A 23934-nucleotide genomic window follows, 5' to 3' on the forward strand; every position below is an offset into this window, starting at 1 on the left:
AATTAATTGCATTAGCTTATGATTTGGCAACCTGATTCCCAGAAGAAAAAAAGAAAAGAAAAAAAGAATGAAGATAATAAAAGAAAATAAGTCAAGAAGCAAGGATTAAATTCTGAACAATCCAGCACAGACCACAGGAAAGAAGGAAAAATAGTGGTTTGTTAACTGAATTGCCTTATGCATAATAATCGCTGCAACAAACAAAGAAAATTAAGGCTCATTTGTCATGAGTTGAAGATAAATAGTAAAATATGTGACTTTTTAATGACTTGCTAAACAATTTTCTAGTTGTTAGAGCAAATCTCTTTCCTCACCCTCAACTCTGTTTTTCACTGTAAACTATGCCAAACAAGTAGGGCAATTAATGCCTTAGATTCAAAGACCATAAAAATGAAGATGGTATTGCTTGCGTTTTATATGATATATAAAGTTTTTAAATTACAGTTTGTCGAGAAATATTGTGGACTCAAAGATTGTAGGCAGTGTCGTAAAGTCTACTGCTATTGGGAAGTTTATATTTGAGTTACAGTACTTTGGAAGCAATGAGGTAGGGAGCTCAATCCTATCAGTGCATGAGGTAGGGTGCTCAATCCTGTCAGTGCTAAAATATAACTGCCAACATTTACGGAGTGTTAACTATGTGCCAGTCATTTCCCAAAGTTATTATATATGTATGAATGTAACTTTATAACACGTCTATGAAGTTATGGGGGAAACTGAGGCATATACGGATTAAATAACTACCATAAGGCCTCCTAGCTTACAAGCAGCAGTTGAAAGCCAGGCAGTCTTTTTCTAGAGCATACTGTGGTATGTTGCCTAATATCACAATATATATATGCATCTATCACTATCGCAATGACATCACCCACTCTTTGAACTGAAAAGCAGGGGGAAAGCATAAATAAAAGAAGAAACAGAAAATTTTTTAAAGGTTTCCATCTTCTTAAAGTTAGAATATAGATCACATTTGCAATAATACTCCAGAACAAATGGGGACGCAAAAGAGACAGAGAGAAAGAGAAAGGGAACAAAACAAGATCCCTTTAAGAATTCGTAAAACCTGTTTGTAAAGTTGTTAAAATTTTAGTCATTGTTCCCATCTGTTCACTACGCATTTTTCGAGAAAGGTGTCAACAGCTTTGTGCTGCACAATGTGATTCATGATTTCCAGAAAGCTGAGTTATGTCTCTAGTTTCAAAGACGGTTCTACGTTTGACGAACCCTGTTTCAGTTCTTTCCTGAGCACATGACTAAACTACACTTCCCCAAATCCCTTGCCAGATAAGGTCATGTGACTGAGTTGGCCAATGAACGATTGTAAAAGTCACTGTGTCTATTTCCAAATATGGTTTCTGAACATATCTGTAACATCCTTCCTTTGTCAGTCAGCTGGTTGTAAAGGATCCAGTAGGGGACTCTGGGGGCAGAGAGAGTGGCAAGTAAAGAGCAGGCATCCTGAATGCCTAGAGCACAGCCGTTCGCCATTTTTCTTGCACCGTGATATAGGTGATAAATAAACTGTTATTGTCATAAATTGTTAAGATTGTTTGTCATAGTATTTAGCATGTCCTAAAGAATATGATAAATTTTCCTGTCCAGTATTCTGTCACGTTACTAAGTTTTAGTGGGAATGGATACTCCACAGGTCAAATTCTGCTCTAATGAGGCTCTAGTCAATTCCTGCATTCAAGCAAATATAGAGAATATTCCTAAACGTGTTTAAAATAAAATTACAGTAGTATTGAATTATTTCTAATGGCAACACTCAGAATGCCAAAATATTATCATTTCAAGATAGAGGCTTGTGTAAAGCACTTTCTCATCCTTTTTTAAATTTAATTTCAGGATGTTTCTGGAGAACCTAATAGTACAAATGACCATGAATGAAGCAGGATAGGTTTTCAGGAAAAAATATATGACCCAGTTGTGGATGAGTAGGATGGCTGGTACTTAGGATTGTGACTTTTTAGACTGTGCAGTGCTTTCTAGTGCAGCATCAGAAAAAAAAATCTAAGTAGAAGATAAATGAGCTTGTCAAATAGCAGCAGTCATTCTATTGCATTATCAGAAATGTTACCTGTAATGGGATGGAATTCATAAGGGTATGCACTTAGGACCAATGAAGAGCTCCCTCTGCTGGCTGAATATTCACTAATTGTGTCTTTGCTCATGGCCTTGAAATCTCCAGGATATATAAATCAAACATAATCTATGCTTAGCCACCAAGCTCTATTATGCATACACACGTGATGCATGCAAACTATGAGAACACTTGCCAACTTCCAAAGAGTTAAGCATTGGCTTAAAGGCTGTGAATCAGCATCTTTCCTTTTCATAGGTCAGCTAAAAAGTGAACTTTCCTGCTGATGTAATTCTAATCAGAAGACAAAGACAATTTAAAGAAATCTTGTTTCAGCTATAGTCAGATGTAAGTGTGCAAACCTAAATAACTAAAGACCAAAAGAGTAAGTTGCATGAGGAAGACAACGTTAATATGACTCTATTTATAACACAAACCAGAATTAAAGCTCCCAGCTGGAGCATAAAAGTAAATAAATCAATGAGAGAGAGAAAGAGAAAGAGAAAGAGAGAGAGAGAGAGAGAGAGAGAGAGAGAGAGAGAGAGAGAGAGAGAGAGTGTAAAGGTCAACTTCATATTGGAAAAATTATCTTAAATTAATTTTATAATTTTTTCCGTGAATATAGATTGATGGACAGTGGCTTTCAGGTGGAAATAATGTTGCTGAAAGTTTGAGCTGGTGCTGAAAGTCATTAGGCTTGTGGGCTCACCATAGTCAATGAATGAAGCAACTTAAAATGAATAAAGCAACTTGTACTTTTAAATTCCCTCTGGATAAAAATAGATTAATTGATTGATTTAAACAATAGTATCCCACAAATAATTCGAGTTTATTTACCAAAATAGACACAACTTACTTTAAACAAAAAAAAAAAAAAAAAAAGAGAGAGAATCAACAAAATGGAAAGTGACGGTGTGCACGCTTGAGAGTTAGTGACATGAAAGGTTGGTCACTACTAAGGTTCAATAAACAAAAAAATCTTTGTGATACTAAAAAGTAACAATGCAGTTTGACTATATTTTTAAAGCAAACTTAGATAATTACTTCCATTCTAATACTGAGGCTCATCTCCTGAGTTTAGAATGGCTCAGAAAAATGATTCATAGCATTAAAACTTATTTTAGGATAAATTATCACACTTGCATGATATTCCTATGGTTCTTTTTTATATGCACTGATATTAGTTCATCATGAAAATTATGAATACCATGAGCATAATAACAAAATAATAGGTGCAGTACATTTTTCAATATTTGATTCATGTATTTTGGTAGTTACGCTTTTTCCTCTATTTAAGGATATTGATCATCATTATATTGGCTTAAAGCCATGTGTTTAAGTTGACGTACACTATTATTTTTGAAACAGAAATCAACATCACCTTTGCTACCTCGTGATGGCACACTTGTATCATATTCGCCCTGAAAAGATTTTGGAAAATGCCTGAAAGCGATAGCAAAGCAAGAACATTGCTTTCTTCTTCTTTGAGTAACTTAGTTATATAAAATAGATTTAAAAATATTCTGCAGCCTGCACTTTCTTCCAATATGTTCTGAGTGCACCTCAGAGCGTGTAGTTAAACTTTAAAGGTCTGAATTTTATCCAAGAACATTTGCATTGGGATTGCCTAGTGGGAGTCTCTGTAGTAGAGTTGCCTTTCGTTGAGTTGGTACTGGGAAACAGACTAACTGCCTGGCTTTTAAAATGTGTAGTAAGTGGATAGGTAGCTTTTAAAACTTTCATCGTTATTGGAATATTCCTCTTTAATTACTGTCAAGCGAGATGAGAAAAGTATAACAAATAATAGAAAAGTGTAGCAAATAGTAACTACAGTCTTTAACACACTTTGGGCACTAATTGTACTGATAGTTTTAAAACTGATTATAAGCCATACCAAAAAATGTTCAGTTAATACTTTCTGTTAAATAAAACAAAATATCAGTTAGACTTATCCAAAGTCAGCAGTCTCCCCTTATCCACAGGGGATATATTCTAACACCTCCAGTGGATGCCTGAACCATGGATAGTACTGAACCCTATATATACTATGTTTTTTTTTCTTACACATACACATCTACCATAGGAGATTAACAGCAATAATCACTAATAAAATAGAACAATTGTAACAATACTCAGAGTGATGTGCAACTTTATACTTATGCATTGTTTATTTCTGGAATGTTCCATTTACTGTTGCGCCCTGTGGTTGACAGTAAGTAGTTGAAACTGTGGAAACCGCTAAAAAGGGAGAACTATTGTAGTTCTATGTGGAAATCTTCTTAAATGTGTTACACACAAAAATAAATTACCTATTTAGATGCTGCTTTCTAGTAAACTTTCCTAAGTGGAATCCAGCTATAACATGAAGAAATAAGCCAAAGAGTAAACATGTAGTTTAAATCAACTAGAGCCATGCTTGGTATATGGTAACTGCTACTTAAGTGCCAAATAGTAATAATAATAATAGTAAAATAACATTATTATCATTAACACTGAAAAAATGCCAAAATATACAAATGAAACACAGAAGTTTTACTTATGAGGCATTAAGTTCTTATTCATATCTTATTTCTATTATTTACAGAACTACAAGCGACAAAAGCAACAGTCAAAATTTTAGTATGGTGCTCATTGAGTTAGGTACTGTTAAAATGTTGAAAGAAAAAGACTGATACGATAGTGAAAAAAACATGAAAACCATTAGTAAGAAGTGAGAATGTTTATCGAATAAGTCAAATTAATAATAGTTTGGATTAGCTTAACATAGAGAAGAGATGAAAATTTAGCAACACCCATCCCCACATTTATGACAGACATTGTTAATCACATCTTCCTTTCTGTAGTGATCAAATGGAATTCTGTTTAATTAATTAGCATGTTTAATATTATTTATAAAGTTTAGGAAAATATTAATACAATTATTTTTAGGTTTTGTATTATACTGTAAAAATAGCTATTTAAATAGCTCATTCTTCAGTAGTTTCAGGTATTTGAGATTAGAATATGTGTGTGTGTGTGTGTGTGTGTGTGTGTGTGTTTGTGTGTCTATAGTGAGGGAGGATAAAACAGAAGGACAGAGAGTAGTGGGGAGAACTTACCACACATTTTATTGTCTTCATCAGAACCATCTGGACAGTTTACTTCTCCATCACAAAATAAATCAGCTTTTATACACGTTAGAGCGTCAGCACAAGGACTTGAACCAGGTGGGCACTCTATTGAGACATTTCCTTTAAAAAAACAATGGAAATTAATTTCCAATTGATGAGATATGTACAATGTTTAAATATTTAATAGGCCTTTTTGCCACTGGGGTTCTTACTTACAAGTATATTCTTCAACTGCCATAGGAATATTTATTTCATTTGTAAATCAATCATTTGTAAAATTAGAGCATTTTAAATTTTGAAATTTCATGAGGGGCAATTTTGGAAAGCTTGTCATAATCTGCAACATCTAGCAGCCACTTCATTTACTCATAAGCTTATTATTTGAAAATATAGTGGCTTAAGTCAAGGTTTCCATTCCGTAGAGTACATTTACCAACCAAAGTCATTTTAAAGTAAGATAAACACTTAAAAGTCCCAGTGCATTGTGACATTGAACAACGAAGAAACCAATGACTATTTCTGTTCAGTCTCTCTTTGTTCTTGGGGTCAGAGATTCTTAGGGGGTACACTATAAACACACCCCTGCAGGGTTTCATGCCATCTTCTGGAGGGGATCCGAACAATGTGCACCTCTCAGCCCGCCTTGTGCTTCACTTGCCCCACTTTCATAAACTTAAGTCTAGAGATGCAGAAAGAAACACATTTTACTTCTAGAAATTAACTTGGAAAATTTAAGAGCAATTCCGAAAATAAGCCATATTCTTATATGCCTACAAGATAAAGGCTTTTTAAAAAATTTTAGGCCAATGTGGAAATTTGAATACTTTTGCCTCTGAATATTATAACAATGACAGTGCAAAGTTTTGGAGATTTTTAGCTCATCAGCATTTTTGTTTTCTTTTTGGTTATTGTTCTTAATCTTAAAGCCAGAACTCTACTGCCATCTGCTGGGTTTTAAAAATATGAAAATCTGAAATTTCTCCTTCTGCTCTATAAAATTAATTGGAAAAGTAAAAATGCCTGTGTCAATGAACCTACTAAGTTACTTCTTAACTAAAAACATGTGTAAATTTTTGCTGAGTTTACATGCAGCTAAATTAGACATTTGCAACTGGCTGTAATTAAAATGAATATAAACCAATGGGGAAATTCATGAAACACCCAACATCTAAACCTATAGGACAGAGTAAAGATCAAAGCCATTCTCAAATGACAGAGTACTCCCATGTAGGAAAACAATAAATAATAATAAAAATATTATTTAATAAACTCAAATGCATATATTTGTTGATATTTAAGAGCTATTCATCAAAAGTCCTTAACCATTGAGTTGTTAATCCAGAAAAGGCATAATATTTGATAGAATCTCATATGTGCTTTATAAATACATAAACCAAAGAAAGCACTATACTTAAAACTGTGTCTTATTTTATGAGTAGCTAATAGAATTCCAAGTATTAAGCATTTCAAAGACGAATTTGGGATACAGCTATGAACATATATCACTTTGGCTGTCCTAATGCTTCTCATGGGAGCTTCAGTTCCTGATGCATCACGTCTCTGTTCAATATCTGTTGAACTCTAGATCGGACCCCAAAACCACACCAGCAAGTGATACCACTTGGACTCGATTGATCTCATGAATAATCATTTATGGACCCCACAAGTATTTATTTTGTACACATTTTTGTCATGGAATTTTAAGAGATGGTGATAAAAGAATGAGTAAGGCAGAGCCTCTCTCTTTTTATGAAGCTTGAAGTTCAGTGGGGGAACTTGTTTATTTACAAGTTATATTTTAAAGAGAGAGATTTAAAAAGTGCTATGGGAGCATCAAAGTTTAAGCAATTAGTTTCCTTCTAAGGCAAGAATTAAAGACATTTTTACCGAAATGGTCATATTTAAATTAGTTTTTGATGTATACCTAGAAATGCACCAGGAGGAGAGAGATATGGAATGTATTTAGTGATGTGTCAGGAGTCCATCAATATGTGAGAAACGGATGAGTCTCATTAACCTAGACAGTGGGATGTTTATGGAAGGCATAGCAGGAAAGGAGTTTGGTACCAGATTCTAGCAAACCTTTTTATCTTTGTTAAGTGTTAGAGATATTTTTCAATAGGCGATGGCACTGGAAGATTTTACATCTATCTGCAATACGACCAGTCCACGTTTCCTAAAGGCAATTGTTGGACCATGTGAAACATGTGAAACATCACTTGAATAAGACAACTCAAGAAGCTGTTTCAAGGGTCCACGTGAAAGATGAGAGCAGAAGTCTCACAATGTCAGAGGAGATGGGCCATGGACTCAGTTGCTACTTTACAGGTAAAATTGATGAGCTTCTGTGACCACGTGTGCTTCTGAACAAGATTAGTGAAGGTGGAGAATGGGATACTAAGTAATTCAGTTGAATTACTGAAGAGACCGGTTGGGTTACTAATGGCCATTAGTTGCAGTAGTGATTACGAGATGAACAAATTGTGGGGTTATAAACTGAGTCTAGTTTGAAGTATTTTGACTTTAAGTTGGAATATGAGGTACCCTTAAGTTGCACTCTGGCTCTCTCCAGACTGTTTCATAAACACTCTTCAACTGACTTGGTCCATGAGGAAACAGAAGTTTCCCATATTAAAACTAATATGAAAAATATGAATGTCATTCTTATACAATGGTAGTGAGTTTTAAAATTTTTGTCAAATTGTATTCTTACTGACTCTTCTCTCTCTCTCTTTCATTTCCTACATGAATATATATGATTACAATTTCTAACAAAAATCAATTAAAACATTAGCTGTTACACCTAGCCAGATGCCAGTTTAATTTAAATGGGTTTGCACTCTCAAACTAGAGTTCTTGGCTTGAGTATTACTTGGTTTGCATTTCATTGCTTAATTTTTGTTGTAATATTTCTTTTTTTAAAGAAGTCTGTACCAAATTGTGCTTCCCAACAGAGAACTTTTAGGAAAGGAGTTTATCAATTCTAGTTAAAGAAAACAAAGAGAATAATTGGTTTCATTTATTAAAAACTAATCAAATTTCCTTAATATTAGGCATTATTAACTCAGTGGGGAAAAGTGCACTTGTTTTCTGTAATCTATGTGGTATTTTACCTTCAGGACACTAACTTTTGACATATTATGAAAACACACCAGTGAATTATATTGCAATTCTGCAAATAGAAGGCTTTAATTATTCATTTATATTTGTAACATGAAGAATTCAGTATGCACTCAGAGAGGATTATTTCAGAGTGATCCAATGCCTAAACAATTTCCAGTGATTTGACACTAGGAGCCTCCTGTGCCTACTGAGAGCAGGCTCTGTGCTAGACATTGTGGAGAGTAAAAAGACTAAAATTCATTATTTTTTGCCTTCCAAATAATTTGTAAGAGATGTTACATACAACATGATAAATTGAAACCATAGTTTGGAAATCACAGATTTTTATTGTTCCTACGATTTGAAAAGGGATAATAGTACTTGGTGGCCAAAAGTGGTTAAGACAAATTAAGCCCAAGATCCTGATAGCTTACTCAATAGAAGAAGCAAAATCTTCATCCATGAATGTTTGCCTTGAGAGACCAGTTTTATTTCACCGTGCTATAGTGGAAAATAGATATCACTTTACAGAAATTCTCATTTACTATACAGAACAAATTTAGGTTTCCTTTAAATTTTATTGTAAGCAAGACTGTGGCTTTTCAATCCAAATGAAATTATTGGTAGAAAGATTCTTTAGTAGTCTTGATACCTTGTGGGTAGGAATGTCTTAAGTTGGAGGAGAGTGCTTAGCAATAGATAAATGTTGTTTTCTCAAGTGCAGAAAAAGAGCAATTCTTAAAGTCACCATACATTTGGTATCAGATAAAATCTCTGCATCTCAGTCTTAAAGTAATTAAATCGGGGAACATCATTCTACCTTACGTTGTTTTGGCCCAATTTCATGTTTTTCACTAAATCAACCAATTATTCTTTTTCTTCAGTCCTCAAACTCTTTCACACAGTGGACTGATAGCAAGATTACATACTTTATGAGACTGAGAAAGGCCATGATAGTGATACTTTTGTTTTCTGCAGCTATTGCCTACACCGTAAGTAACAAAGGACTAGAACAAGCTGTAGTCTAGAAATCCCTCAAACATGGGAACAATTGCCAAAACACCCCATCTAGGCACTCTGTAGCGCTACAGAAATTAATCTGTGTAATGTCACCTCAGTTCCAGTCCTTCTCCGCTAATGTTCTAAGTGGGTTAGTAAAACTGACAGGTCATTGGCAACAAAAGCAGTTGAATGATAGAGCATAATCCTCATGAACTTTGTACCATTATCACAAAAAATTCTCTGTGGCAGAATTTATAACGGTACTAATATCAGGTATATGATGCATGCATCTGTTGATTTTTCTCAAACTCTGTCTTCCGGGCATATAAAAATGAGAATAAACTTAAAATCCCTGAAAGTCATATTCATAATAAATTACGGCTTGGAAAATGCAGTTTTCACGTTTAATTGCCTTATTCCCCTCTATAAATACAATAGTATCTTGCCATATGAGAGGAATAAATGGCAAGGATGATTGGGCACTCATGTAGTACACAGATTCACTTAAAAGAAAAAGAATATGATATTTCACCACCTACTTACCTTATAATAATACTTTGAGAATTGATTAAGGTAATCCAGTACAGTCTCTGGTAACAGGAAATGTTTAGAAACAAAGTGTTTTTGGAGAAGTAAAAGTTCAGATCAAAGTGAGCATTACCCAGTATAATAATCTTGTTTTAAATTTAGGGTTTTTTGTGAATCTTTTAAATAAAGTATCCAAATAGTTGTTTTGTTCGATTCTGTTTCATCAAACTCAGAAGGGGGAAGGAGTAGGGATCTAATATTGGTGTTGTTCCTCCTGCTCCTTTGTGGGAGACATCATACTGACCACGGTACAGTGGGTGTCTGTATTCTCTCTCTTTCAATTCTCATGATCATTCTCTAAGAAATGTATTTTAATCTACTTTTCAGATAATTTATAAAGTTCAAATAGGCTAGATAGCTTGCCACATACATATAAATTGATTGTTGAAATTAGGTAATGTGTGAATTTACCCATGTCTTTTTAGTGATTGAGAATTTATGTTACATTTTGATCTTTATTTTGACTATTAATTATACAAAATGTGAAAGACAGAGTTAAGTGTACACTGCCCCCCATTTCTGTGTTTCCATGTAGAAAAGAAGATTTCTGCTCCACTGACCAGGAGAGAAAAATATGGCTGGCATACTTTCCCATGCTCTCTGACCCCTCATTCATCATTTCCTTCTTTGCTCAGAGGAAATTGGGCAGATGTTTCAGCCAACTCTTTATATTTTTAACAGGTATGTCTTCAGAATAGTAAAGGCGAAAACCTTCTTTTAAGTCCAGTGCTTTCTTGCTTTATTTAAAATAGTGTTTCTACCTAATACATTCTACATATTACTATTAGGACATTTTATACAACTAAGAGGGCCCTAATGACTTTGAATTAATCATTTGATGAACCTCTAAACAAATAGAAAAATGGCATTAATTTGGATACTTGTTACTGACTTTCAAGGTTTTAGGAACGTAGTTTTCAAAATATATTTATCTTACTTATTCAGTTTACTTTGAAAGCAGAAGAATTAGCCATTATCAATCCCAAAAGCATTTGTTCAAAGTGTGTTGGAAGGGGATTTGAGAGGGTGTAAATAATTTTCCACATTAGAGACAGGAATGTGGGCTCAGTGGCAGGCTTTTTTTTTTTTTTTTTCTTTTTTGTCAATATGTTGTGCTGCTGTTTGGATATAACCTAACACAACTGCAGACAGGCTTATGCTATCATAATAGATCTTCATGGGTTTTAGAATTGTGACGGCTTGTTTCCTAAAGCATTTTGATTGATTTATGTATTGCTTTGCTTTTCAAATATTACACCAACAATTTTTATGCAAGAATTCTTTATCCTTGCTAAGAATGGCTTTTATAATTTTACAAATGTTTTCCCTCTATGTATACAATATTCATGTAAATTTTAATAGTATAACATGGTAGTGGTATTGTTGGAAGCTATATGAAGATCTACAATATTGCCTTTATTTAATTTGCTTAAAGGGATTAGTGACACACCCAGGACATTTTATATGAAGATTAAGTCAGGACCAGAGAAGGTATTTTAGTTGACAGACAGACAGAAGCACAGCAGACAATTCCTAGAAATGCAGAGAAATTGGCACACCAAGGATACATACTGAGAGTGGACACAAAGTAGATACTTAAAATTCTTGAATGAATGAATCCAAGGCTACTTTGGTTCTGCTTTGGCCACAAGTACTGTGTTAACAGGAGAAAGCAAGCATGTCTAACTTGTATGCAGAGAGAATAATCAAAGGAAAAAAAATCATAATATCTCATAAAATCTGCTTCCTTAGCTGAAAACCTTTTGATCCTATGGGTGACATTCTTATCAATAGATAATCACAGTTATGTTAACAATAGACGGAGGATAAAAGTGAAATCTGACAGTTCAGGCATTAGCCCTAAATATATTGTTTACTTTGGTGAAATCCAGGGCTAAAACTGCAAACTTTTATGCTTTTGGTTTCTTGTCTGTAAAATAGGTGCAATATTTATTGCTAAGGCATCAGAGACTTCTCAGGGGCCTAAAATAAAATGTAAGTGAAAACTTTCTTTCAAAAAAAAAAAATATTAAAACTGACCTGGAGTTGCCAGATGACTGGTGGTTGTTAGTTTGCCTGGAAAATAAATTATATTAAAATAATTATTATATATTTCAAACTAATTATCAGGAATTTATTGTATATTCATTCTGTATAATAATTAACCTAAGAATTTAAAAAGTTATTATGAATTATTAGTGTTCATTCACTTAGAAGTATGTCATTTGTATTTGGATTTAAGAATAAATCCTTTATGTTTTTGATGTTTTTAGAGTTGTAGAGTAGAGGTTTTTAGATTTTTAACTCATCTTTTATTTTCTAACTAAAGGAGACAAGGTTGTTCAATGATCGATAACTAAATACGAGTATTCATTAATCTCATAATGACCATAAACATAAATGTTCCAGGTTAAGTTGACGGTATATGAAAGAGAAGCATGGGATATGCTTAGACCATGGGCTTTGGAATCAGAAGGAACTGCTTTTGATTTCTGAGTTTAACACTTAGTAGCTGTGTGACCCTGGGCATGTTACTTATTATTTAATTTATTCTTTCAAATAGAAAAATATTATGACCTCTGTACAAAATCACTCTAATAATTAAAATAGGTAATGTTTGTAAAATATAGTACCTGGGCTAAAGAGGATGGCTTAAAAAATAAGACTTCAAATATTATAAAAATGGTCATGATTAGTATACCAAAAGTAGTATCTTCATAGTTTTATAACTATGAAGTTTTGTAATTGTAGTTCGAAAGGTGGGGTGAAGAAAATGCTGGAATAGAGTAGTTAACATAAAGCCTGGATTCTCCTTTCCAAAGTGAAATATACTCTGAAAGTGATCTTTCTTTATCTCAGCCTTAGTGACCTCACAAGTGCCATAGCTTCATCACCAAGACACCATGATTGGAGCTGTTTATGGAGACATTTTACACACACACACACACACACACACACACACACACACACACACTCATATGTCTCTCATATATATGTATATAAATTTTAAAATATGAAAGAAACATTGAAATTGGAAATGTATATCCTTGGCATAAGTGATGAGGCATTAGAAACATTATAATATTACGAACTATGTTATTCCTAACCAATATAAGCTTCTTATAACTTGATATGAAGACTAAATGCCTCAGAAATAGCTGCAAGAAGAAAATGTATATTTTCCTAGGTCATAGAGTTTGATGATCACTAAGTTATATTTTAAAAAGTGCCATAAACACTGACCTGAAGTTGTTGCAGGGCTTACTGTAGAGAAATTCTCCAAAGATGCTGGAATAAAGTCAAGTTGATTTGACACATGGGTTTATGATATAAATACATTACAAAACATTGAGTACAACTTGAATATTCATTCAAAGGACATCTGATCCTTTGGAGTTCCTATTTTATACTCTCCCATGCTAAATCTTCCTATTTGTTATTTGGTTGTAATACATTTGATAAATTTCCAGAGTCTGCATATTCTCTCTATACAACTTATGCAAAAAGTTTGCTTTATTTTTTATCTAAGAAAGATATCTATTTATTAATCATAGTTACATAGAATAATTTACATTTTAGCCAACTAATATAACATGATGCACCAATCTTGGCATACCTAGAACCCCTTGTTTTACACTAAAACATATGAAGGTAACAATTGCAAAACAATCTTTCACATAATTAATATTTCCTTAGAACTAAGTGGTATATAAGTAAAAAGTGCTTTGCACATAAAAGACAAAAGCTGGCAATTTTCTTCAAACTTTAACATGTTTAATAGTTTTAAAAGTATAGACTCACCTATGCAAGATATAAAGGAAATCAAAGCAAATCTCATGAAAAATCATGTGGTGAATTTGTTTTTATTCGAAACTATATTGATGATAAGTGGGCTAAGAAGTATATTCTTTTCTACTAACTAGTTTATTTCAGCATTTCATCATTTTTGAATTGTGTTGGTTCTATAAAACCTATTGAAGTTTTGTAAATGACACATGGTAGAGTGTTGACACTGAAATTAAATTTATGTGACTTTTAATAAGAATATGGTTTAATTTTTATTACATTTGACAGTGTATTATAAAAAAATTCAAGATATCTATGTAATTCTTAACTAATTTTAAAACTTTATAAATTTGAAAATTCACATGATACAAATGGATATTAAACTGAAATACCTATAATTAAGCCTGGTACCATGTTTATAAATGTGTTTTAACACAATTCAACAAATTAAATGTAACTTCTACTTGTCGAGAATATTCTTGGGCTGATGTTGTAATACAGTTTATTATGCTTGTGATACTAATTCTAAATTAACTCAAAGGATATGGTTTCATCGAATAAACATATAATTTTAAAAATCACAAACTCTATTTCCTCAGATGATCCAAATATAGGAAATCATGAAAATAAGTTTCAGCATATCTGTGAATTCGCTTGCCAGAACAGGCTATCAGAAACCAATGCACTTTCAAATAGAGATAGGAAGATGACAACTTTGGGGCCTATTGGGATGGGGGGTGGGAGAAGGCAGAGAATGAGGAGAAATAACTAATGGGTACTAGGCTTAATAACTGGGTGATAAAATAATCTGTACAAGAAACTCCTATGACACAAGTTTACCTATATAACAAGCCTGTACATGTACCCTGAACTTAAAAGTTAAAAAATAAAAAATGAAAATATTCATTTTTCCATGCCAAAAAAGAAAAATGACCATGAAAACAATCGATTAAAATTGTTCAAAGATAAAAACATTACAAACAAACTAGTATAAAGGTTAAGAGCACAGACATCAGGATCAGACCACAGAGGTCAGAATGCCTAAGTCTAAATGACTGTGTGAAAAAGGCCGTTTACCAAAAGTATCTGTGTTTTGGTCTTCTCCCTGATTTGGGGATAGTAACGACATCACATAAGAGGATTAATGTGGAGAGCAAAAATGTTGATAGGTAAACCACCTGTTCTAGCTAATAATAGCCGGTAGTAGTTTTCAGCTCATCTGAATCAAAGATTCAAAACTGACAGTCTCTGCTCAAACAACTGTGACATGGGTCCAAACCATTGGTAGAGGAAGGACTAAGAATTTATCTTCTTGCCGAACAGGAGCTGCAGGATGTTGCAGGAGACTCACTGAAAAACGAAACTATGCTTGATGAAACAATGCTCTGAAGAGAAGCACCTAGAGATCCACAATCTCATATCTATTAAAGAAACAACAGACCTGCATTTTTTTTTTTTTTTTGTATTTGATTTAGAGGCAAATATACTGACTGATCTCATTTTGTAGCAAAACTAGTTGAACTCATTGAATAGTTAGGCTATTTAGAGTTTCTCTTTATTCCCCTTAGTGTAGCTATTTATGTATTGGCTAGCTTGTAACATCCAAAAATTTCTGAATTCCAAAATGTATTTGGTCCCAAGGTTTACGGGTAAGGGATTGAATCTGGATGACCTTGGCAAATTACTACTGTTCTCAACAGTGCTCAATAAGGACACCGTGTTTGTTGAATTGAATTGAAAGAAGGATAGTTAGAATGGAAAATTTGGAACAATCTAAGCATTTATAAACATATTTTTTGTTATTTTTGATGTTCCATATTCTTTTTTGGTTTATTCTTATGTTAAAATTATTTATCATTTTAAAATAAATATTTAATTTTTATAAATAAGTAACTGGAAAGGATCAAACTCATTGACTCTACTTTTTTCTCTTTTTTTTTAGCTTCTCAATTAGAGAGCGGACCTTGCCACCGGACTTTACAATCTAACACTGTCTAGAGAGAGTTCCTGAAGTCAGAGTGTGCTTGACCAGTGCAAAGAATGCATAAGACCCACAAACTTCTATGCATGCCAACAACACTTTCAGAATCTCCTTGGTATTTGATATTTTATAAACTTTTTCTCATTGATAAGTTTCTTCAAATATGGTTTCTTCAGATTTTACTTTTCTCATGTAAATGTGTCACCTCAGGCAATAAGACATGTTTCTTAGGTCAAGCATGATTCCACTTCCTCCCTGGTATATTGCTAGAATTTTAATTTCATAGCTTAATGATTCAAAGAAATCAAATAATGTTCACAGATACCTAGGATATCAACGCTGTTCAAATCAATATGGAAAGTGGCCAGTTGGCTGGATTTATTTGCTTCAACGCCTTGAATCAGTTCTTCTTTTACATTTTCATCTGACACCCACTGGGCAAAGAAAAGGTCAAATGTGACTATAATGCTGCCATTTCTGCAAAGCAAAAGATGATATAAGAGGAAAAAGTCAACCATCTTCAACTGATTTGTGTTCAATTCATGTTAAATGTCTTTGAAATTCTCTATGGTTATCATCTTGCTAATTCTCATTATTCGTGTGTAAGATAGGCTACTTCAAATATTATCTTTATTTCATGAGGGAAAGAAAAAATGGTCAAAAGACTAAGTGCTTTTTTGAGAAGAGAAACTCCAAAGTAGATGCAAAATTGAAATCTGAGTTTTCTGAGTTCCACGTTCGAGCACTCATCCCCAGGCCAGGATGTTCCTGAGACCCTTGTGTTAAAATCACGTGGTCTCTTGGCACTTACTCTGATTTAACTGTTTGGAGAAAAGAAGGGTATGGATTTGTAGTTTTTCATGGATAATTTCTAAGTTGGGGGAAATCTAAAGTAGTTTCACTGGTTTCAAAGACAATTTTTCTACATAGTTTTGAAAGGCCTGGTAGCAAGCTTATGGCAACTAATCTATATCTGCTTCTTCTTCTCTATTTTGCTTAATATAAAATATCAAACTATGCCCTGATTTCAAGGGATAGAAATAAAACAAGGACATCTGGGTGTATTAGGGACTCACAAGAAATTCAATCTCAGTTCCATGAGTTGGGATGATCTAGCCTACATGATTTCCCAACATAGCATTAGAGTTCAGCCATATAGCCCTAATCATCTTCCCCCTTTATTTTATCCCCTACTCTGTACTATGCACTTTAAAAGGTAACTTTTTTCAGTGTAAAGAAAGAGAAAAATGAATAAAGTTTTGGTGAATAGGGATTCTTGGGAGATTTTTGCACTCCTGCTTACATTTCTATTTGTCATATAGTGTCATTTTAGGGTATGACCACTTAGGATACAAACTATAGCTCTGATGTTTATTCTATACCCCTCAGTAAACTCTGGGCACTCAGGGTATGCTTGGTTTCTTAAGAGATAGACTAGGGAAAACTAAATTTTGCATGATATGTTTGCTGGTTTCGAATCATGGGAGTTATATATTCTGTGATATATGTAAGTTTATGAGCTTCTTGAAGGATTTTCTCAAGTCCAGTAGAGTTCTTTATTTATCTGTCCATCTATCTATCCTGATAGAGCCTACAATAAATGTTATTTTTTCTTCCCTGACTGGATATAGAACCCGAATATTCCTGAAAGATCACAGTAGATCAGCATCTCCACTAGGGGGAGTATATTCCTTCTTTGTGTCCATGGCACTATTCAGTTTCACAGTGATTCATTTCCAAGTAGTTGGTCTTTCATTTTTAAAATGAACAAGATATAATATTTTTATAATTCACATGTATTAAATATATTATTTAAAATGTTAGAAGGTGTAACTTTCTAATCATTTGCTTAAAATATAGTAACCAAATCTTGTAGATGAGAAGGTTCCCTAGTAACTGTTTAGTTCAGGGTTTCCCAAACTTACCCATACATGAAATCACTGTTGTCCTTGGTAATGATACATTTTGTCAGAGACACTACCTTCATCTACTCTTCCACACATGTCGTGGCTGGCTAACCCCTAATTTTACTGGAGAATAAGCCTCCATTTTCTTAGGAAAGGTGACATCTTCTTTAACCATTCTTTATACCAAACATGGTTTTATTCATGGGTGTATGACCTGGCCCTGGTCAACAGAATCTGAAGGGAAGACTTATGGAAACTTCTGGAAAACTTTTTTATATCTAATGAAAGAAGAACTCATAGTAGATTACTACCCTTCATTGGTTGAACATTATTAGGTCAACATAATTTGCCAAAACTGCCACATCTACCTTGAGACCACGAGTCAGGCCATGGTTGATAAGCCAAAGATAGTGTAGTAGAAGAAGGAAAGTACCCAAAGCCCTGAGTATGTCATTGTCATTGTTATTGTACTACTGAATTAACCTCCTTTAAAACCTCTAGATTTCTTGTGATGTCAGATAACAAACACTTTTTTCTTTTTGAGACAGAGTCTCTCTGTGGCCAGGACGGAGTGCAGTGGCATGATCTCGGTTCACTACAACCTCTGCCTCCCGAGTTCAAGTGATTCTCCTGCCTCAGCCTCCCAAATAGCTGGGACTACAGGTGCCCACCACCATGCCCAGCTAATGTTTTGTATTTTTAATAGAGATGGGGTTTCACCATGTTGGCCAGGATGGTCTCTATCTCCTGACCTCGTGATCCGCCCGCCTTGGCCTCCCAAAGTGCTGGGATTACAGGCGTGAGCCACCATGCCTGGCCAATAAACACTTATTTGTAAGGCACTTTTAGTCATGCATTCTGTTAATGGAAATTTTGAAAATTCTAACAAACATACAACTGTCAGCCCCTATCCCATATTTATATGAACAGAAGGTAATTACTCTATTTTTGAACGTGATATTGGCCAATATTTTCATTCTAGCAATGACGACACTGACGCTTAGAGTAATGTAGGTAACTTTGCCTAGGGTTATACAGCTTATCAGTGTCAGAGATAGAAAAGAAACCTAGAGAATCTGTTTCCCTAATGTGTTTTTATATAATTCCCATCCCCAGATACTCAACAACACTTTTATCAACTCTTTTCTGAACTATTTGTCAGCAGGAAAGAGGCTACAGCACATTTACCCTAAAGGCATGTCCAGGTATTTTATTCTGTTGCATAGTTAGCAGAACTCTATATACAAATAGATGAAAAAAATAGCTGGTTGGATATTTTTGGGGAGAAGGGAAAGATATCTATTCTTAAAATACTTTCAAAAGTTAGAGTATTGCGTTTTTTTCCTCCTCCTCTTCATCCTTCTTCTTTTCCTCCTACTCCTTTTTCTTTTTTACATTATGTCTTTCTAATCAACCTCACTTTCCAAGATAGTCAAATGGACAGGATTGAATTGGTTAAAATGAAGTGAGAGTGAACGATATTAATTATTCTCTCTCTCCAATCCCCCATCTTCATTTTATCTTTGGCTGCAGAGTAGAAAACTTAAATTCTGATTAAATCTGTTTTATTTCTATGTAATTTCACAGGTTTAATTTGACTGAAACACTTGCTTTCATTTTATGTGAGTTATGGAGTAAAAGAGGTAAGGTATTTTGGGCAAAGAAAATACAAATCTGGAATTTTGCTTCACTGAGTTGAAAGTAACTGGATTAGTTCATCCTCAGGCATAAAACATTTTTCTTTGAAAGGTGTGTTCTCTTAGTTGTGAATTATGCATTACATTTAATAATTTATACTTTGCAAGGATAGGAGTTGCATATCCTATATCCACATAAAGTTGTAGCCTTTAAAGTTTATTTTCTTATTTAGTGGAAATGTTGAGATGAGAGAGATAGAGGAGAAATTTAAAAAGTCATAATAATCATTTGTGATTCACCTCATAAGAAAGCTGAAGCTGTTTAGTTGTTTAGTAATGAATGAGAATTCTTCCTTTAGGTTAAAAAAATGACCGTTTTCATTTCAAAGTACTAGTACTAGTAAAATAACAGTCTTTCGCGAAGGCAGATAAATCCTACTATTGTACAGAAAGGTTGAGTGTAATAGAGCAAAATATTACTTATCTCATATTTTCCTTAATGATACTGGTAACCTTTAGGGTTGCTGAGTAAACAGAAGTCTTTCCTTTCCTAACTTTGTGGCTTATCTGTGCTCAAAAGGCAAAAGAAAACTGCATGTTGCCACGAAGGATAAACAGCTATTTATTAGAAGAATCAAATGCTAAATGTTCTGAGTGAAAGCACTTTCCACAAAGCAGAGTGATTGAAAGTGTTCCCCAAATAGACCAAACCATTTGCTTACCCTAAAGAGTAGCTACACACACACACACACACACACAAACATACACAGCACAATCATACAAGTTAGTAAGTGGCAGAGGTTGCTATTAAATATTGTGAAAGTAAGAGAAAATAGTTCAATGACTGACTCTAGTATTCTGAGTGCTAGAATTTGATCATATACACACATATGGTGTGAGTTTAATTAAAATCTATAACAAAAATGTAAATAGGCATTTTAAGAGATTTATATATATACAGTTGATGTGGGTGTTGTTAGGTGAGACCTCAGTTATTTCCGTTTTCCGATTTTATCAATTGGATTTTTAAATTAAAATAATTTGTAAAGTGAATAATGAGTCTGCTACTTTTTCCTATGAGTGGAACACATCTATTTGTAGGTGATTATTTAAGGTCAAGTAATCTTGAATGTTTCATCATTACTCTCTCTCCTGCTCCTCAATTCCTTTTTCTATCCTCTTCTAGGTCTCCCAAAATAACAACATGTAATTTATCTAACAGACGTTTTCATGAAATTCCTTTGCATTGCACTTTTCAAAAACTCACTTCTGATTTAATAGCAGCTCAGCTACCACCAGAGGGAAGTATCTCTGCACTGATGAAGTACATTATTTGACAGTCATTATAAAATATTTGTCAAGGTTTGGGCACGGTACTGGCCTCCTAGGTAGGTATAAAGGTGGGGAAAGAAATAGTCCCTAAGCTCAAGTAATTTACAGTTTCAAATGTGGTGATTTTGTCACCTAGAGAAATAAAAGATGACTTACTAAATATCAAAGAAAAAGTTGGAATTTTGATAGCCTACCAGGCCTATAAATAAAAGTCTATATTCATCAAATTTTCACAACCTAATGCAAATGAAGTTATCCAGCATGTTGTAGACATGTAAACATAAAGGGTTCAATTAGCAAAACTATTCTGATAAACTCTGCAATGGACACTGTGCTTTCTGTGTGGATTTCACTAGGTAGAGCCCAATTCAAGAGAGGCAGGCACCTAGAATACCTCTCCTTAAAGGAGGTTAAAGCCTTTTGGAAATAAATCTGAATTGGTGCTTTACTGCAGCTCTGCAAACTCAGTCCTCCACAAAACCAGAAATGAGGAATTTGTTTCATTCACCTCCAAGTAGACAAATAGCTTAAAGTGAACCAACAAAAAATAAAATTGCCTGTGTAGTGTAACACTCACCAAATAAAGACGAAGTACACATTTTTATTAGCATTTTGAAAAAGTTAAAATAATTAACCTTTCCTGCATGTCCGTGTTTCTCCTTTTAGTTCTGATATTGGACCAATGAAAGAAGCTATAAGAGATTATCCACTCTGGAAAGAGAGGGAAGGGACTATGTACTGTAGGTAGGAATGAAGACAGCAGATGGGCATAGGGGCAGCTACTGGGATTAACATGTCAGAAATATGCAATGGAGTAAAGAATGTTATAGATAGATAAACAAAGAAAGGAAAGAAAGAAAGAAAGAAAGAAAGAAAGAAAGAAAGAAAGAAAGAAAGGAAGAAGAGAGAGAAAGAAAGAAAGAGAAAGAAAGAAAGAAAGAAAGAAAGAAAGAAAGAAAGAAAGAAAGAAAGAAAGAAAGAAAGAAAGAAAGAAAGAAAAGGAAAGGAAGGAAAAAAGAAAGAAAGAGAGGGGGAAGGGAGTCAGGGAGGGAAGGAGGAAGGAAGGAAGAAAGGAAGGAAAGAAGGAAGGAAGAAATGGAAGGAAGGAAGGGAAGGAGGGAGATTAAACTTTTTTGCATAAAAAGATACAGCTTTCAATGTGTCTATTTGATAAGATTAAAAATTCACTTCTGATTTAATAGTAGTGCAGCTACCGCCAGGGGAAACTATTTCTGTGAAACAGTTCCATAGAAACTATTTCACTGATGAAGTACATTATTTGAGACTCATTATAAAATATTTATCAAGGTTTGGGCACGGTGCTGGCCCCCTTGGTAGCTTTAAAGGAGGGGAAAGAAACAATTCCTAAACTCAAATAATTTACACTTTTATTATAGTGATTTTTCTATCTAGAGAAATAAAAGATTATTTCCTAAATATCAAACAAAAATCCTGAGATTTTCATAGCCTACCAGGACTATATATAAAAGTCTATATTCATCAAGTTTTGTTCCAACAGGAGATGGGAAGGCCCTGAGGTTTCTTCTCACCATTAAATAACCTTCATCTGATCTTCTGCCATTGTTTTTCTAAGCATAATCTCTTTTACCTTTGATTTGACTTTCCTACCTCTTTTTGGTCACTAAAACTAAGGATTCTGTTACTGATGTCAGAACTTTTGTGATGATCATATACCAATTACTTTGTCCTTAGGATCTTCAATTCAATTGTTCCTTATCTGAGATATGAGACTAACCTTTCTATAAAGTCAGGCTCACTGTGTTTCTCCAATGTCCTGCCAGTCCCCTATGGCACGAGTTCATTGTCGCACTCATAGGTTTATATTTAGCACATTCATGATGTCTCAGCATCTTATTAGTGGCCATCAATGCCAACTCTATGATATCCTCAACATGCTACATTATTATCCGAAATGGCTTTCCTTGACTTCTTCACTCAAGTAGTCCCTATCTACGCTTTTCAGACACTGTCCCACATTTTTCACAAAACTTTCCATGACCCACCCTTTCAAGTCAAGGGATTCTTTCACACAGTAACATGCCTGTGCTTCTGGAGAACTATTTAAGAATTCTCAAGTTAGTTTATTTCTTGTAATAAAGAGTTAAAGCCATGATAACTATATAATTATTTTTATAGCCATAGGATGAAGATTAAATGAAAAGATGCTAACCTCTAACATAATATTGATTATGTTAATAACAGCTATTAAATAATTTTTCATTCATTTGCTAGGACTTTATATAGTTCATATGCTGTGGTGGGCATTAGTTAGGTTCTGAAAATACAGGTATCAAAGACAAATTCTCCACCCTAAGAGAGCTCCTAGTCTAGTAAGGAGATAGACAAATCAGCAATTATGTGATAGTGTGAGAATTGTACTTTAAATGTACGTACATGGTGCTAAATGAGCAGAAGGAAGAAGCACCTAACCCAGACTAGAGTGTCAGTTAAGTGTCCCTGGAAAGGTGACATGTACTAGTTCTTAATGGGTTGTAAGGATGGAACATAAGAATGGATGCAAAAATAAAGAGAAAAACGAGAGTGCCAGCGTATTAATCAATTTGTACACTGCCATAAAGAAATACCTGAAACTGGGTAGTTTGTAAAAGAAAGAGGTTTAATTGACTTACAGTTCCACATGGCTGGGGAGGCCTCAGAAACTTACAATCAGGGTAGAAGGCTAAGGAGAAGCAAGGACCTTCTTCCCTTGGTAGAAGAGAAGAGAGTGTGAAGGGGGAAGAAGCCCTTATGAAACCATCAGATCTCACAATAACTCACTCACTGTCATGAGAACAGCATGTGGGAAACTGACTTCACAATCCAATCGCCTTACACCAGGTCCCTCTCTCAACATGTGGGGGTTACAATTGGAGATGAGATTTGAGTGGGGACACAGAGCCAAACCATATCATTCTGCTTCAGGCCCCTCCCAAATCTCATTTCCTCATATTTTGGAACACAATCATGCCTTCCCAACAGTCCCTCAAAGTTTTAACTCATTTCAGCATTAACTAAAAAGTCCAATGTCCAAAGTCTCATCTGGGACAAGACAAGGCCCTTCTGCCTATGAGTATGTAAAATCAAAAACAAATTGGTTACTTCCAAGATACAAAGGGGTTACAAGCACTGGATAAATGCTACCATTCCCAATGGAAAAAAAAGTTGGACAAAACAAAGGGGCTACAGGCCCCACTCAAATCCGAAATCCAGCAGGGCAGTCATTAAATCTTAAAGCTCTAAAATAATCTCCTTTGACTCCATGTCTCACATCCAGGGCATGCTAATGCAAGGGTTGGGCTCCAATGGTCTTGGGCAGCTCCACCGCAGGGGCTTTGAAGGGTACAGCTCCCCAACCCCCACAGGCTGCTTTCATAGCTGGCATTGA

General features: G+C 34.3%; 1 protein-coding gene across 1 annotated transcript in view; it reads right to left on the bottom strand.

Moving 5' to 3' along the window:
• Positions 1-23934, bottom strand: part of TMPRSS15 (transmembrane serine protease 15) — a 142482-nt gene that overhangs the window by 106013 nt on the left and 12535 nt on the right. Inside the window, exons 4-6 of the mRNA XM_010378086.2 lie at positions 15978-16129; positions 11926-11961; positions 5182-5313 (exon numbers count right to left, since the gene is read on the bottom strand). Coding sequence (XP_010376388.1) covers positions 5182-5313; positions 11926-11961; positions 15978-16129 — 320 coding nt within the window. The remainder of the gene's footprint in view (positions 1-5181; positions 5314-11925; positions 11962-15977; positions 16130-23934) is intronic.

The sequence above is a fragment of the Rhinopithecus roxellana genome, chromosome 13, assembly GCF_007565055.1.
Source record: "Rhinopithecus roxellana isolate Shanxi Qingling chromosome 13, ASM756505v1, whole genome shotgun sequence".
NCBI classification, from domain to species: Eukaryota; Metazoa; Chordata; class Mammalia; order Primates; family Cercopithecidae; genus Rhinopithecus; species Rhinopithecus roxellana.